Raw genomic sequence first — 18,744 nt, 5'->3', positions numbered from 1 at the left:
GGGCACACGTTAAAAAACGTTATTAGAAATAACAGATTGTCATGACATTATAATACAATGTGTTTCCGTTAAAAATTTATATCTGTCAATTAGGAAATAAAACAAAAGTTACCCAAATTCGAACATAAGAAAACAGTTTTATGCCCATAAAAAATTATGTTGTTGTGTTGTTGGTAGGTGTTCAATCTTACGGTTGATTTATAAATAATTTAACATAACCAATATATAAAAACATATGTTGAATATATATTTTACAAGTGACGAAAAAAAAAAAGGAAATAATAGCGCTACTAATTAATCCATCTGAGAACCATCGAGTAGTCGTTGAATTAACATACAAGTCATTCGGATAACGTTGACGAGGGATCATTAAAGTAAAAGCTGGATCATTCATTACAATTAGAACGGCTATCGTTACGTCGGGCGAGCGAGCGAGCGTCAACAGCGACCGCTGGCTGCTGCCACCTTACGCCGTTCGGTTGTCTCGCGCCTTCCATTCTATTTTTTCGGAACTTTCGATCGGATGGACGGACGGACAGCGGAGGAGAGCATTTCGACGACGAAAGTTAATAAATCGGCTTTCCATTCTTCTGACCGCCGAATCTGACCGTCGGTCCTCAAGGCCGTTCAGTCGACATTGCTACACGGAAGTGGTTCGTTGTGTTGTCGCAGTTCTTTAGTTTACTTTTAGGAAAGTTGTACCGAGACCGGTCGAATAGCCTAGATGGCTGTAGTAAAGAATCACAAAAATATTGATAAATAATACTAATATTTTATAGAGATATTATTAAGATTATATTTGTTCTAGAATTAATAGTGATATTACTAAGATTGTACCTGAAATAACAACAAACAACCATAACTAATCCACTAATCAGAAGCTATATATTGACCTCATTTCCAATGTCTTTCAATTTTATTCCGAACTATTTATCTTATATTTTAGACCTAAAAAATTGGTTTTTTGCCACAAACGTATCATTTCATATAGCAACAACGCTAAATATCTCGGAATGAATATTGATGCAAAACTTCGCTGGAATGAACATATAAAGAAGAAAAGAAAAGAACTGGAATTGAAATATAGGAAAATGTATTGGCTAATTGGCAGAAAATCACAATTATCAGTATATAATAAATTGCTATTATATAAGCAAATGCTGAAACCTATATGGAAAATTATGGGGATGTTATGCAAAGAGTAACATAAACAAAATACAAATTTTTCATTACTACAGGGCTGACTACCTACATTCAGATCTTCAGATACCCACAGTCAGTCAAGAAATGAAGAGAATTGCAAGGGGGCATGAGGAAAGACTTCATTCTCATGAGAATATTGCAGTATTGCAACTTTTGGATACCACCAGAGCAGGACACAGACTCAACAGGATCAAACCAACTGATCTTGTGTAGTGAGCTGCATTAATAAAAAATACAGCAGCGACATGTATAAACATTATTTCACCAGAGATTGAGATGGGGTCGATGAGTCCTCCTAGTTATATACTTAGAGTTGATTTATCATAAAAACAAATTGTAGGTTAGTTGGAACAGGTTATACAAATATATTTGGAAAATGTTCATTAAATCCTTAGAATAGAAAATCCTTCCACCAATAATATACACTTATATATACAATATAATAAATAAATCAATAGATCATGCACTATAATAAATAAATTCGTTTATTGAGTTGTATTTTATCTTAAAAAAATATATAATCCCATTAAAAGGCATAATAAGAGGTTGCTGAATTTTAAGTTAGCGAAGTGCCATTTATTTATCAATAGTAGAACAAAAATGTGGACGTTATTTTATTACATATCATATTTTTTATCTCATTGAGTGGTGTAGGTGTTACTTTGGTTCATTTGAGGTCTGCTTCGAAAATATCTGTAAAATTAAATGATATAGCTTTGGAAGATCGTCAATTATCTAAAAAAAATTAGTGGATCCTCTAGACATAATGAATCATTTAATAAATGTTGTTGTTGCTAGGCTACTAAAATAATAAGAATGCATATGTATTAGACCTTGTTTGCAACATCATGCTAGCCAGTCATGTGTTGCTGACTCATTGCCAAACCATGTTTTTGCCAGCATTTCTGTGATTCTTTGTTCCTAACCTTCTTCATGGATTTCCTGTAATCTCAGAAAACAATGAATTAAAACTGTAAGTATTGTATTTTGGAATAATTGGATGTGAGAAGAAAAACATATTTTCCATTAGACCAAAGAATTATCTTCAAAATCTGAAGATTATAGTACAAAATGTTTCACACCCAGCTTATTTTCCAGATTTAGATCTTACCGGCCTTGACTCTCCTCTCTTTGGAGTAGATTTATTAAAACTGATTTATTGAAAAATAAAGTTATTTTTACAAATATAAATCTGTGTTTTTATTTTCGTCCCTCATAGGTATTTATAATAACTATAATAGTTTATAATAATTATAAAAATAACTATTGAACTATTTTTAAATTTAGTAATTAAACTTTAAAAGATTTTTATTTATTGAATTGACCGTTATGCCAATTGTACAATCTGTCACATATTTAGTGTATATATACTGAAAAACATTTAAGGAAGTTCTTTTGGATCGATATTTATTAATCTATTTTGAATGGAATTAGTACAGAAATAGTTAGAAGTCTACTTGATTAAATACTGTAAAGAAAACAACCATTGCTCTCCTATATGCCCGTAAGAGTCAGCTGATATATCGACAGGCTGACATGATAGACTATTGTCGGCGGGTCTTGATCTCCTTTTTGTACAGCGTCCGTCGAAAGTGAACGTGATAGAAAGCAAAACGCGATACCTCGACCCCCGATCGAGCCAGCTCTGTAGAGTTCTCGACGTCAATGAAAGTAAAAATCGCTTACTCGATGAGCATCGTTGATTTTCTTTATCTTTTTCTCATTCCTTAATAAAAAAAAATAAATTAAAGTGAAACGACTTCAACTAGAATAGCACACATGTTATAGACAATTAAATGTTCATTCTTTAGTGAATTTATTTAGTAGCACACAGTAGATCTGAGAATAATTAATTTGTTGAAGTGTTTTTTAAATGATATTTATTGTTTTGATTAAAAAAAGTAACAAAATAGTAACGAAATTTTTGACATTTTGGTTTTTTTATAGATGTTTTTATCAAAAATTAAACATTATCAATTCAGTTTATTGACTTTTATTTCCAACATTTCAAGACCTTCTTCGGGAGTACCATTTTGGAAGGTCGATTGAGGAAATAAAAATGAATGTAAAAATGCTATTTCAAAAATCGAAATAGGTTTCACATTCCAAAGATCGGAAAAGGATGTAGATATATTGCATTCAAGAGTACTCTAAGAGGTGTAGGCAATGTATTTATTAAAATAATTAACTTGCGTGCTTTTTAATATAAATATTTTGTTATTTAAGAAGTTTTACTAAATATTGCTATTTATCTAAAATGTGCTATAGTATAATCAGCTTGTCAATCAGTATATATCTAGTCTTTAAAAGAATTAGAAACACTAATTTTCGTTATTTCCTAACTAGTATAATACGCAAGCTGTAAAATAGGTGTTTAACACTGAAGTATGGATATTGCCTTGTGTGAAAAACAGCATTTTTCGGGTTTGAGGGAACTTTAACCGAACATTGAAAAATAATTATATTAATCGTGAAGATGGATACTAAAGATGTACAAAAAATTGTAGACCTGAAATAAATGCTCATGCCAAATCAGATCAGAGTGACCATAGTATAATAATTAGTATAATAATTTTGAAATATTTAAAAAAGATAATAGAAACAAATAGAGATTTAAAAATGAGTATAGGTGTTGGAACGAAGGGAGTGACAGCTCTGCACATATATTAATTGGGCTTGAACTATCAGACGTAGATGAGTTTCGGATAACAAGAAAATATGGATATGGAATGCCCATATTCTTTTACTGTTTTGAAATTTAGATATTGTAGGTTAGAACTAAATGATATGAATACGATGTTAACAAAACTTCAAACTTAACAATATTTAAAAGTATTTTAAACTATTTAAAATAAAAGACCTACTGCTTAACGTGGGTTTCGAACCGCGGTCCTTGGCCTTCTGTTATAAATTTAGATATTGTAGGTTAGAACAAGGTGATATGAATACGATGTTAACAAAACTTCAAACTTAACAATATTTAAAAGTATTTTAAACTATTTAAAGTAAAGGACCTACTTCTTAACGTGGGCTTCAAACCGCGGTTCTTGGCCTTCTGTTATGAATTTTGATATTGTAGGTTAGAACAAAGTGATATGAATACGATGTTAAGAAAACTTCAAACATTAAGTCCAATGTAACTCTTTGGTAAGCCATATCTGCTACAAACAGCCCAACTGGTCTATTTTCATTTGAAAGGCAAAATTATTAGTCGTAGCAGTCAATTGTGAATGACACGATATGATTGGCAATTATTTCACTTCTATCGCATAGAGGAATTCTCAATTTTAAATAGAAGAACGTGCTTCCAATAAGATGGAACCACCGACGTAATCAAGCAGGCAGTGGACATTGGCCGATATATTTTTTATAAAAAGAGATATCGAAATTTAGAAACATATGTTATCCTGTTAGTTCACCCGGTTTCACAGACTGTGAAATGTTTTATTTGGAGCTATAAAATTTAATCCAAAGACATAGAGACCATATAAACTCCGAGATAAAATATACAAAGCAACATTTCTGCGCAATTCTCCAAACGATTTTGGTTACCAGCTCGTTAGACACTATATCTTGTTTTTTTATTTTTAAAAAATATTTTAAAGTGTTTAAAGTAAAGGTGCTATTGTTTAACGTCGGCTTCGAACCGCGGTCCTCGGCATTAAGCTTACTGCCTGGCGAGTGACCAATTGAGGAATCATCCCAGAAGACATCCGGTCTTACCCACCCTGGTTATTAGCGTGACTGGATCATTTTCGTTCTTTTGGGCAATCACAATTATTCGTAACATGAGCCAGTAGGATTTGAACATGCGTCTATTGCATTAGTAGGACCGTTAGAGGACCGTCCTGCTGCTTTGATCAGAGCGTCAACCAATAGATGTGGCGTTTTCCTGAAGTCTTAGAGATTGTGTTCGTAAATTTTAAATAAAGCAGGTCATCACTTAAATTAGGGTTAAAAATTAAATCATTTGGACCTGTGCCTCTTTATCACAAACTTTGTATTTTTATCAACACTGTATGGTTTGGTGAACAGTAGTAGTCTATGTTTTAATTTATTGATATTTTAATTTTTCGAAGTAATTGTTTTTAAGTTTAAAGAACAGAATGGGTTTTGTAAATTAGCAAAATTCAGTCCTTCCATTATGAATTGTTAAACTTATGGAACCTATGTCAAATAAGAGTTATGAAATGAATATTATTCAAACTAAAACCGACCAAAAGTTCTTGTTCAGGTATTATTATCTAAAAATAATTAGTAACACAAATACCGATTATTTATTTTAATAGAAAAAATGTTATTTCGACAGCCCAAACTGATTGCATCATTTAGAATAAACCTTTTACGTGTATAATTCCTCGCCCATGAGATTCCCATACATTTCCCGCAACTAATATTTACTTCCATCATCCAGTTCCGGTGCAGAAAATTGTGTGCAAGAACTATTTTTTGACGATTTTTACGTTCAGTCCTTTCACCGGCTTGGTCCCACCTATACGCTAGTATAAAAGGCAAATGTTCTCAAATGACGATCATCAGTGCGATCTAAACTTTCTTTACGAAAATTTCTCTCGTTATTCGGCACAAAAATGAAATCGATTGTGAGTAGTGTTGTATTTATACATTATTATTATTTTAAATCATTTATTAGTTACTACGGTTTTTATTAGTTATATATTTTGTTTATTGTACTAAGTAAAAAATGGGAATTCCAATGTTTCCATAATGGTTACTTTGATATATTGTGTTGATGCTATTTTGTTTTATTATTTAATTTTATAAAAGTATAGATTTCTTGTCCATTTTAACATTTTTCGACGATATGTTATGAAAATATGTGGTTTGATTTTAATATATAATTATTTATTGTTAATTTAAATTGATCTAATTCATATTTTTTATTGATTTCAGGCTACCTCTATTTTATTAGCTCTGGCATTTGGTTGCGTCTATGCAGGCTTTGCAGAGAGTGATGGTTTAGGTCACGGCCTAGGAGGTGGTGATGGAGGTTACGACATAGGAGGCGACGGAGGTTTCGACGGTGGCGCTGAGGGTTGGCACGCTAGCGGTGGCGGTGGCGGTGGAGGTTTTGAATATCATCAATCTCCCACCAAAACTATCGAGCAAACCAAGGCTGTTCCCGTACCGGTTGTAAAGAAAGTCGGTGTACCCGTTCCACATCCAGTCGGTGTCCCAGTACCGCAGGTGGTTAAGGTACCAGTTCCCCAACCCTACCCAGTTCACATCTCCGTCCCTCAACCCGTCCCAGTACCAATCTACAAGCTGGTGCCCCAGGAAATCGAGAAGAAAGTCCCCATCCACGTAGAAAAACTGGTCCCAGTCTACATCAACAAACCATACAAGGTCGAGATCGAGAAGCATCATCCAGTACATATATCCAAACCATACCCAGTCCATGTGCCCGTCTACAAACACATCTACCATGAAACCAAACACGAGAAATACGTAGACCACGGTGGTCACCACTAAGCCGGCACCGCGGACTGATCATTGTTGATACCTAAGTCATTCATCAACTTTCTCATCTCGAATCACCTTGCCATTTATTTGTTATGTATTTTTTTATATTTTTTGTTATTTGTTGATCTTTTTGTTAATAAAAAAACCTTTTTAATAATCCGATCGTTGTTATTGTGTTCAACTTTCTCCACGTCGGTAGCATGGACCATTAGAAACTAACAGAACCAAAAAAAGAATACGTTAATAACTGTTCATATGCTTTCTTTCCCGAGTTAATTGATACATATATTTTAACAATCACCAACGAGCTACTTTCACCATAACTTTTGGTCTATAAGCTTTTTCCGTGTTCTTATAATATCTAAGAATTTGACTAATCATTGCTTAAAGAGATTTTTAATTTTTTTTCTCGAGCTATATTACGGTAGGTTGTTGACTGCTAGTGAAAGCAATGTCTGAAACATTAGGATGAAAGTAGTTGTTCCCATTGGATTATGGAGGGAAAAGAAAGGTTTCAGAGAAGAGAGTATATATTCGATTAATCCGCAGATGACGGTATGTTTATTTTAAATTGTTATATATTGTTGGTCGTTTTCATTTTAATATAAATAACTAAATTATTATAATTTGGTTTTTATTAGGCATAAGCGAAATGCTTGTCATGTGTTTAGAATTTGAATAATATATATATATATATATATATATATATATATATATATATATATATATATATATTCTAATTTCGAATTATTTATAATAATTTAATTTATAATAAGATTTATCACTACATAGTATAAAACAAAGTCGCCTTTTCTGTCCCTATATCCCTATGTGCGCTTAAATCTTTAAAACTACGCAACGGATTTTGATGCGGTTTTTTTCAATAGATAGAGTGATTCATGCATAATATACTAAGGCAACATTGCTAATTTTAGAGGTTTCTAACGTGATGTCGTAAATTAACCAATTTTTTTAGGCTTATTTAGCAATTAGCAAAAACGCTGCCTAACCCTACGATTTAGATCAAATTAATGTACTACAGTATTGTACACCATAAAATGGCTTATTTACGAAGCTATTTTAAGCAATACGGCATTAATCCTTATCGAATTAAGTACCTTAAATACAGTGTGCAATTAATATAGATCAATATGGTTCCTTACAGCATGTAAATTAAACAAATATTTTCGGAGATATTACAAATTTAAAATTTGCGTTTAAAAATGTAATAAAAATTGTATGAATTTAGATATTCCAAAGATAGCAGGAAATATTCATAGTAAGTATAGGGGAAGAGGAATTGTTTTACTCCCAATTTAATGCGTGCAGGCCAAGGGCAGTAATGAATGAACCAAAAATACTGGATCGATTTTAATCAAGTTTTCATTGAGTGACACAGGCATATATATTTTATGCCCGTGCAAAGTCGGAGCGGGCCTCTATGTTTTTATATAGAACGTTCATATTTTTTCTGTAGTGTATTTAATTTAGTATCAGCATTGCACCCGTGCGAAGCCGGGGCGGATCGCTAGTAATATATATTATAGCATTATTATATATTCATGGCCGTTAAGTAAAAGACTCAGTCATTCTCTTGCATGACAAAGCTCGCCCACATGTAAAAATTCCGCTCATTATCGCTGCACTACTTGGGAATTGCTCTCTCTCTCTCTCTCTCTATATATATATATATATATATATATATATATATATATATATATATATATATATATATATATATATATATATAGAGAGAGAGAGAGAGAGAGAGAGAGAGAGAGAAAGAAAGATTAGTAGTATATTCTTTTCGTTCACCATCAATTCTTACACTCTTCTCCAGTAGAAGGCTATGAACATTTTACACTTTACTTATACCCCAAATAAATCATGTTACAAGCGAGATGGGATGAGCTAGCAGGCCACCATATGTCTCCAAATCTCAATATGTCTTTTTACATTCAGGTATTGTCCATTACCTTATTGTGTGGGTCGTACCATATTTTTGAAAGGACGTTACTGGATATAAAATCGAGAATTATTCCATGCTCCTATGTTATAAGAGAAAAATAAATTTAAATAATGTTAAAAACCGATAAATATGAATATGTGAATTATTATAATTTGGGTTTTATTAGAAATAAACAAGTGTATGATTATCTAGACTGGACCTATAGTTTAATATGAGCTCCGAACCACGGTCCTCGGCATTAAGCCGACTGGCGAGTGACCAACTTAGAAATAATCCTAGAAGACATCCGGTCTTATCCAGCCAGGTTACCGGCGTGACTGGGATCATTTTACTTATCGGATTTTACACCCTTGCCTAGGACAATCACAAATATAAAACAATCACTAACACAACTATCGCAACACTAGGTGGACCGTCCTTTCGCCTTCACCACTGTGCCAACCAAGCCAGCTCTGATTATTATTTAAAACTACATTTTCTGCTTTCAAAATAATTTCCTAATTTTTAAATGGTTTTTAATTGTCTGTGCTTGTGTACATTTTCTCTTATGTAAAAAATTATTGATTATTGTGAACCAAACAATTGACATTGCGTATTTATGTTAAAACTGGATGGCGTGATGAGTGACGAAACATCTAGGTATAGGGGTTAGTATATGTTAGAATAGATTTAAAGCCTCTGTATCACTTTGTGCTTGCTCTTCAACAGTCGCCACTTCGTAAACTCTGTAAACTGAAATTCTAAACAAAAGTTCTTTGTTTTATCTTTTCTCTAAATTGAATGAACCGAAGTCATATTAATTATCAAGAGAAGAAAACCGGTAGATGTTGGACTGGCAATCGTTTTGCAGTTATTCGAAATATTTTTTGACGTATTTGACTGGAATTTTAGCAGAATCATCGCAGCTGAAGCTGTAAGAACACAAGAAGCACACAAAATTCTCAGAGACCGCTAAGCAAAAATTAATCCAACTAGGAAACACTGAAGTTATGGAAAACCTCTCTAGTCCATGGTTTTCTCACTCGGCAGACTATATGAATTTGCTATGAATTAACATAGTCTATTAGAAATTGGACAGAATTTTGCATATTAAAGTACTCAGGGTGGATTGCAATGATTCAGCTTCTCAGCTATAGACTATTGGAATATGTAGTTCAAAACCCGAGAGATCATTCTATTCAAGGTATGCCATGAACATTTGCATAACAACGGTGTTCAGAAGATCATTAAAAGAAAACTGGAAGTTGAACGTACAGGTGATACTCAAGCCTAATGTTATTACAAATACAAGGGTGTTTAAGTTATACATAAAAAACTGTTTTAAATCACATTTCATAACTTATATAACATTTATAGATACAGTAATCTTTTAAAATATGCATGACCTCGAGAAGATGTTGTAACTTAATAACATGTTGAAGATTTAATATATTTTAACATCTTTGTGATTAAGTAAATTAAAATTACTATTAGTATTTTTTTATATCGGAAGAACCAGAATTTTTATTCGAAAAAACATTTTTATCTATAACGTGTTCCGAAGAACTCTCTGTATAAGTGAAAGGGTGAATTTTTAAAACAGGGAGACTGTTCGAAGGCGTCGTTCTCGCAGAGAGTCGTCGCCTGCAAGGCAGCGAGAGCGTGCTTCTCCCCCAGAACTCATAAATAACGCTCTGGAAACGTTATTTTTGGAAAAGCTAACGACATTCCGGCAAGCGGGTCGTTATCAGACGGTAGCCCGGCATCCGCAATATCGTCGGTTGTCAGAGCGCGGATTCCAGACCCAAGAATGCGGATATTGCCATCGAGGCACGTCGTCCGTCCCTGCGTCCCGGCTCCCAACCCCGCACGGGGCCGGTTGTCTGTTATTTCTGACGTTGCTACTGCCCTCCAGCTAAATCAACGAGAGATATTTCTATCGGAATGCGGCACGACTCGAGGGGGGATGGTAATGGAGGAAACATGACGGATCTGCTGATTTTTTATTTTGTTTGATTTCATCCCGGTTTAACTATGAGTATTTTTGAATTTAAAAAGGAGACGGGAATAATCTGTTTTATGGATCCAATGAGAATATTGCTTAGTTGGTTTTATTTGAATTTTGTTTTCCAAGATAACTAATTTGCAACACTAATGTTTTTATGAATAGTAGTGAATTAAATAACAGGTCAATTGAAAAGTTTCCTGTCGGACACATAGATGGCGCTACTATAATTAAATCCATATATTTTTTAGATAACTCTAACCCTCAAAAGATGCGTGTAAAATTTATTATAGCATTTTGAGTGAAGCAACTTTTGTTATTGTGAAAAAAAATGGATAAAAACGAATTTCGCGTGTTGATAAATTATTGCTATTTGAAGGGAAAATCTACAGTAGAAGAAAACACTTGGCTTGATGCCGAGTTTCCGGACACTGTCCCAGGAAAATCATTAAGAATTGGTATACTAAGTTTAGACGTGGTGAATTGAGCACCGAAGACGGCGAACGCAGTGGAAGTCCAAAAGAGGTTCAAATGATTTACAAAATCTCAAATGATCCACAAAAGATTTTGAACGACCGTAAATTGAAACTGAATGAAATAGAAGACACTTTAAAGGTATCAACTGAACATATACATCATATCATTCACGAATATTTGGGTATTAGAAAGCTTTGTGCAATGTAGGTGCCGCGCGAGCTCACTTTTGACCGAAAACAACGAAGAGTTGATGATTCGGAGTAGTGTTTGAAGATGATCAAGAGTCCTATTTTGAAGGAAAGGACATATTGTACTACAAAAATGGTATCGAAAATTTTGTAGGGTCGCTATAATCAGTGTATCACCCTTGAAGGGAATTATGTTGAATAAGAAAAGCTAATTTTGCAAAAGAAATGTGTTTTACTATGATTAGCCGGGGACTTTTCAATAGACTTGTTATATAATTCAGAGGAAAATAATTTTTAAGTAGTTTATAGCAGGTGACGTAGCTTATACAAGAATCAAAGTGCAGCAGGGGTAGAAATGATAACAATGTATTACGTCTCGCTGCATGTTGGCACATGGCTTTCGTTATTTACTTTGTTCTGCAACGGTTAAAACAAGCGATCGGTGGCACTTTCATGAACAGCATTATTTACAGTAACGACAGCATACACAAAACATCGTAAAATATCATCGGCGAAGAGATGTAGTGTGCGAAACTCAATGTTAACTTAGAGCGACCGACGAACATTAAAAAGGATTGGGGCCAGACGACATAAAACTACCGCACTAAAAGTAATAACAAAGCTCAACATTCGATGCTTCAGCAAAAGCAGTATGAGGGGAGCTCGAGAATGCTATTATTGACGAAAGGGCTGTGATTCCGAAACCTTTTACGACGGTAGTCAGCGTTAAGCTGCGAAAGAATTGGTGTAACAATTATAAAACCAGGATACTTGACGATTGAAGGATAAATCATCGTTTACATTGTTTTCTATGAACAGTTCGACAGAAAGATACGATCTATTGCATGTTTTCCCCAATCAAGAAGAGAAGAAGAAGAAAAGGTTCCGTTATTATTTGGACGACTATTTTGGTAAACAACTGGTTCTCTGATCCACATCACTGGACTGCTTACTGGGAATGAATATATCGATATCCTCAATAATGAAGCTATACGACCGTATTACACTGTCATATTCCAAGATAGTAATGCGTCCATACACACAGCCAAATAGGTTCAATCCTCTCCTCTCTCACAGTTTATATAGGAAAGGGTTCGTACATCTTCGTCTAACGTCGCGAATTGAAAAAAGAACAGTCGAATCGTACAATAGTAATTAGTATTTACTATTTTCAGTCACTAGTTTTTTGACTATCGACTGTTTCGACTGTTTTCAGTCGATAGTTCCCAACGCTAGTAAAAAGTAAAATGTACTTATGTTAGTAATGCTATTCCCTATGGTTTCTGGTGATGGTTTACGAACTCAACAAGTCGATCAGTTACTAGATCATGTCTACTACCTACAAAACCAACAAATCTCTTCCTCCAATACTGTTTTAAATGAACATCTCCTATGTCATTATCTGAGCAAATATCTTCGTCATTATTACCTACGAATGCTGTTGGACAAATAATGTTAGTAATAACACCAAGCTGCAACTCATTCTCAGCCGTCTCGTCCATATATATTCTCCAGAACTCCATTAATTTTCCAGTATTACTCAAAATTAAAATAGATGTAGGATTTATTACAATTTACGTCGGATTCGTGTACCCATACACAACCCATTCCTCTTTCAATTACGCCCGATCAAATTACAACGACAATTTGTGAATCTAATAAGAACCACTGGAAATTCCACACCAGAGAACATCGGCATTGCTGTCGAAATTGTTCCACCGCCAGGCCTGTAGTGAGACGCTGGATCCCGACGTCCCCCTGCCACCGTGCCCACCCTGACAGAGACATTAATTTCACGGGAAGCAATAAGCAAAGAAATGGCTGGGTGGCGACAAAAGGGAATACGACGAAACATAATCTGGTCGCTATTCGTTTTGTTTCTTGGAGAGAATAGCGAAAAAAATTAATACGGTTTGAACAGGGTGATTCAGAGATTAAAGTTAAGATCAACGCATATGAAACATTTTTGATATATGCTTACTGACATGATGATGATAACAAAGAATTTCTGAAATAATCATCCGTAATAATAATATATGATAGAGGGAATCTAAAAATTGTACATCATTTTCTATTACAAATTTGATCAAATTTATTTTGGTAAAAACATCAAATAGTACATAGTATATGATTTTAAAATTTTGTTAACATATTCGGACTTGTTGACTTGTTTTGTTAGTTTCGATATTATTTGTATTATTTACCTTATATTTCATAGTTATATATGAGTTTAGTTCTAGTTATGATATAAGGATTTATACCAAATAGTTTAATATGGGAAGAATTTTGGAATGCTTTTTTTATCAAACAATTACTTTTAGTCAGTTTTATTGCATAAAACAATGATATTTAGTTATTTTTTATCATATAATGGATTTTAATAACGTGTAGTTTAAGCGTAATGGAAAATGATATAGTGATGAGTATTTATATGTGTACTTTTTCCAGAACATGAAGTTTTCGTGCAATATATAGTTGACCATCTCAATAAATAGTTGTTAAATCCATGCAATATTACGATAGCATAGCATTTAAAGGCAATCACTTAATAACATTCCTTATGTGAATCCATACTCAATAATTGTCCAGGTCCACAGAATAACAGATGTTATTGAAAAAGTCTACGAAATTAAAAAAGTATGCTCAGCTATATTTTTAGATGTAGCACAAGCTTTCGATAAGGTTTGGCATGAAGGCCTTATTCAAAAACACACCGAACTATTAAAATCATACATTACAACCAGAATGTTTAGAGTCAAACAAGAAGAAGCTTACTCTACAATAAAAGAATCTAAAGCAGGTGTACCACAAGGAAGTGTACTGGGACCAATGCTTTATCTACTCTACACTTGTGATATACTACAAACGGAAAATATTAAAATTGATACGTTTGCTGATGATACTGCGATTACAGCTGTCGGGGACAATAGTGAAGAAGCCTCACGAAAATTACAACAGCAAGTGACAATATAAATTATTGGACACAAGCTTGGAAAATAAGAATTAATGAAAGTAAATCTGTACAAGTGCAGTTCACGTATAAACAGACCGTACAAGCACCAATCGGAATGAATCTCGATGCAAAACTTCGCTGGAAGGAACATATAAAGAAGAAAAGAAAAGAACTGTAATTGAAATATAGGAAAATGTACTGGCTAATTTGAAGAAAATCACAATTATCAGTACATAATAAATTGCTATTATATAAGCAAATATTGAAAACTATATGAACATACGGAGTTCAAGTATGGGGATGTTCTGCAAAGAGTAACATAAATAAAAAACAAATATTTCAGAACAAAGTCCTGACAGGTATTGTGGGTGCACCCATATACTATAGGACTGATTATCTACATCGAGACCTTCAGATACTCACAGTCAGTCAAGAAATCAAGAGAATTGCAAGGGGGTATGAGGAAGGACATGGAGACTCCGTTCTCATTCGAATATTGAAATATTACAACTGTTGGATACCACCAGAACAGGACACAGACTCATAAGAATCAAACCATCTGATCTTGTGTAGTGTTGTGTAGTGAGGTGCATATATTAAAAAATTCAGCAGTGACGTGTATAAACATTATTTCACCAGAGTCTGAGATGGAGTCTAGATTTAAGTTAACATAAAGACAAATTGTAAGTTAGGCGGAAACGACTAGTAACAATATATTAATTAAATAATAATAAAATAATGTGAATCCATCATGGAGCATGAAGATGCTGGGTGTACAGCTGCATGTTACTGAAAAAACCCAATTGTCTCATATACTCCAACCGAATAAACAGAACATAACTTAAACTCATATTTGATGATCAATGTTATCATTAATGTATCTTTACAGGAATTCATTATATAATTTGAATATTCCGATTTTAAACGGTCGATTTGGCAACTCACCATTTTCTGTTAAAAAAAATAGTTTTATTAATAGTTTTTTATGTTAAAATGTTTTATTTAATCGTGGGCAATTGGTTTAACTTTTCAGTAATTAGCCGAGTCACTTCATTTTAAGTCTGATTTGATCAACCAATGATGTTGCTAATTCTTGTTGTTGCCTGAATGTTGCCTGTGCATTGTGAATCTTTCAAGGTTTTATCTGAGCTTGTGGCTTGTGGGTTTTGGATGACGATTTTCGACATTAAGCCTGCCGAGTGGTTATTGATCAATTTATACTTCATCCCAGAAGGTATCCAGTCTTACCCAGCCCCGTTTCCTTTTCGGTTTGTATAGTGTTACCTATAATAAATTGCAATTACAATCCCAGACATAAAGTAGAACCTATCCAAAGTAGCAGTGAACGCACGTCATTAAGATGTATAATATACTGCCTAAGATGTATAATACAAGACAATATTTTCCTTCTCATTTTATTCCACTTAAAAAGAGATACAATGCTATCGAATCAGGCTGCAAAAGTCGTTCGGTTGTCAAATGTTTACAAAATTCTTCAAAACAATTTTTTGCCTTGTTTGTGTTGATAAATCATCATCAATCACTAGTTTATATTTTTGATTATTCTAGTTGAAAATGCCTAGGCCACATAGTCAGTCAAAAGCATATTACGGCTTTAATCAATAACTTGGCGTAAGAAAGAGGTAATGGGGGTCAATTATCACTAAAATCTGTTAGAGAGGTAAGTATTATACTATTAAATAATAAGTATGGTCACTATAGCCAAAACCAAAAAAAAAAGAATGCATGGGGAATGAAATACATGGTAGTAACAGAAGAAACTAAGGAATTAAGAAAGAAACTAAGAAATACAATGATATTAGAATGACCATCATTGTATTTCATTTAATAGTGTATTTTCTCATAATTTTTGTAATTATATAGTTATTATACTTAATAAATAACCTTATTCTAAATTTTTTGTATATTTTTTTCTAAAGATGTATAGCTGTATTAGATGTCATTAGGTATACAAACAAGTCTCCGCCGTGCGTCAAAAATAATGCTTCATAGGTAAGTTACTTTGATGTATAAGTTACGGTTAAGGACATAACCTACAGATATTGGTGAATTTGGATCCACCATTTTTTTTTGAACCGAGATCACATAACAGGTGTTTCCATATCCATTCTATAGTATGTGAAGAGAGGCTATCCATTATATGCTTTATTGTAGAATAAGTCACTTAATTTTAAAGAACTATAGTTTGTTAACAGTTATTATGTATTCACGAAATAATATCGTATAGTATACTACTTCAGATTTATATTTATTAAAATGACTTTATTCAAGTACACACCTATTCCAGAAGTTAGAGGCAGCAACATCTGTCAAATAAGTTTTATTTTAAAATAGTTCGTATTTTAGTTTATTAATTTTAGTCATAGTCTTTTCAACTATGGTAAATAGGTTATCGGTCTGTATATATCTGTGTATATGTAATTTTTGTTGAATTGACTGCGTCTTTTCAGTTTTTTTAGCAAAAATAATGGATTTAATATGTACTTAATATAAAACAAACGTTTTTTTTTAAATTTGATTATTTTTACTCGTTAAGAAAGCTGACGCTAACAATTCCTGGGCCCATGTCTGAAAACGAACGATTTGGATCTGAAGAGCTGGATTCACATTAGTTTTTTAGCTATCTAGGATAATAATATTGAATACAATTATTCAACTGACGCAGTCGGTAGGATTCCGTGGGGATCATAGTTCTGTTTTCTCTTCAATTCATTCATTAACCGGAATAAATAAATTTAATTGTCAAGAAATGAAGACCGATTGACGTTGGATTGGCAATCGGTCGATAGTTACTCCTTGATATAGTTAAGTGGTGTTTGGGCAAGTGTATCGCAGCTGAAGCTGTAAGGTGGCCAAAGGTGGATTGAAGGTGCTCAAAGACCCATAGCTATGAACTATTACAACATTCAAGCTTTGAAAAGATCCTCTAGTCTGTGAATTTCCAGTACACTCCTCACAAATCAATGTGTAATGGCCAAAGGTGGACTGAAGTTGGCATGAACTAACATAGAATAGTATACCTTGGAAATTTGGGTAGAGACAGTGTCATTTAGAAAAATCAACAAAGACAAACCGGCTGATAATAAAATATATTATAAAATATATAGTAAATCGTCCAGATAGGAAAACGATCATATATATACACAATATACATATAGTTTTGTTTATATTCCAATAGATTTAAATCGTCAGTGTCTTTTTTTTTAGGGTCGTTTAACAAGTCGCTTTTTCCGCTTATTTTATTAGTAAATAAAAGTTATATAATCCTAAATCCCTTCATATTTCATAACATTTATATAAAAACAAAACATGTTCTAATATTATCGTCAATAATTTATTTACCAGTAACACAAAGACAAATCTAGAATACAATATAAAAAGACGTACCAAAATCAAACTCATTTTATTTCAAATAAGGGTTACTGATTCTGATCCCACTTTCTCGATGGTTTCGGCTCAACATTACAGACGAATTGACTGACATCGCTCGTTTATTTTATTGGCAGGGCACGTTCCGAGGAACAAACCGAACGTCATCGTCACATTTAGGGCTCCGGAATTCATAATGGCGACAGTTGCCGAGAGAAACACCATGTCGAGTGTCGTAGGAAAGGAAACGTCGGTCCCGACCTGCTGACTGATGAACGATTGGTGTCGTGAGTTTCCATTAAATGAAATGTTGCTGTTTTCGAATTCTCCGCTGATCCTGCTTAAAGTTTGAATGAATATATCTTTAAGTTACTATGAATATATGTTACTATAGCAATAACATAATTTGAACAATCGCAGATTGCGTTGGGAGATTGTAGGTAGAAAGTAGTAAATGTTAAAAATTATAATACTATTAATCCTGATTTTTTTTAAAGTATTATTTGCTGACAGTAATTATAATTGGTTTACTGAACTACCGGGAACTTTATTCTTTCTTGAAAAGTACACATTTCCCTATTTTTTTGTCTTTTTTATTGTTATAAATATAATAGACGATTAATTTGGTAACGAAACAAAAGTATATGAATGAATAAAGAGTTTATATTATGAAATAAGTCAGGAATTCAGTCAAGCTTACATATATTCTGATCAATTTTTTTTTGAAAAGGGCCTTTTTATTATTACTAGGTTCTGATAAAAAGTATATGATCAGAGGTATAACACTTTACTTCTCTAACTCAGTATTGCTAGTTCTTAGTTTGCAACAATACGTCGGTAAATATTTGATGTAACTGTTTATTGGGTTTTAGCAGCTCGTTATATACGATACCTTGCTGATAATGACCTGATCTCTTCTGGATGAACCCATAACTTTTGGCATTTTAACATGGAATCAATTATACTTTTTACATTGTAACAGTTGGTTCATCAGCAAAAGCAAGTTATTTAGAATATGAGGTGGATTTTCATCCAATAAGTCTTGCAATTCAATGTCTTTGTATTTATTGGTCCATCAGGCTATGTTTTATCATTAAAA

At 33.2% G+C, this 18,744-nt stretch overlaps 1 protein-coding gene across 1 annotated transcript; it reads left to right on the top strand.

Moving 5' to 3' along the window:
* The first annotated feature begins 5,681 nt into the window (after positions 1-5,681).
* On the top strand, positions 5,682-6,805 carry LOC143195356 (uncharacterized). The gene is made up of 2 exons (XM_076402414.1): positions 5,682-5,804; positions 6,115-6,805. Exons 1-2 carry the CDS (start codon positions 5,793-5,795, stop codon positions 6,691-6,693), a joined length of 591 nt encoding a protein of 196 aa, XP_076258529.1. The 5' UTR covers positions 5,682-5,792; the 3' UTR covers positions 6,694-6,805.
* Positions 6,806-18,744: the final 11,939 nt, after the last annotated feature.

The sequence above is a fragment of the Rhynchophorus ferrugineus genome, unplaced genomic scaffold (genome assembly GCF_030347505.1).
Source record: "Rhynchophorus ferrugineus isolate W39M unplaced genomic scaffold, kcgeb_rfMv2 rfM4, whole genome shotgun sequence".
NCBI classification, from domain to species: domain Eukaryota; kingdom Metazoa; phylum Arthropoda; class Insecta; order Coleoptera; family Curculionidae; genus Rhynchophorus; species Rhynchophorus ferrugineus.
Note: the sequence above shows the minus strand (reverse complement) of the source record. Positions and strands in the feature narration are given on the sequence as shown.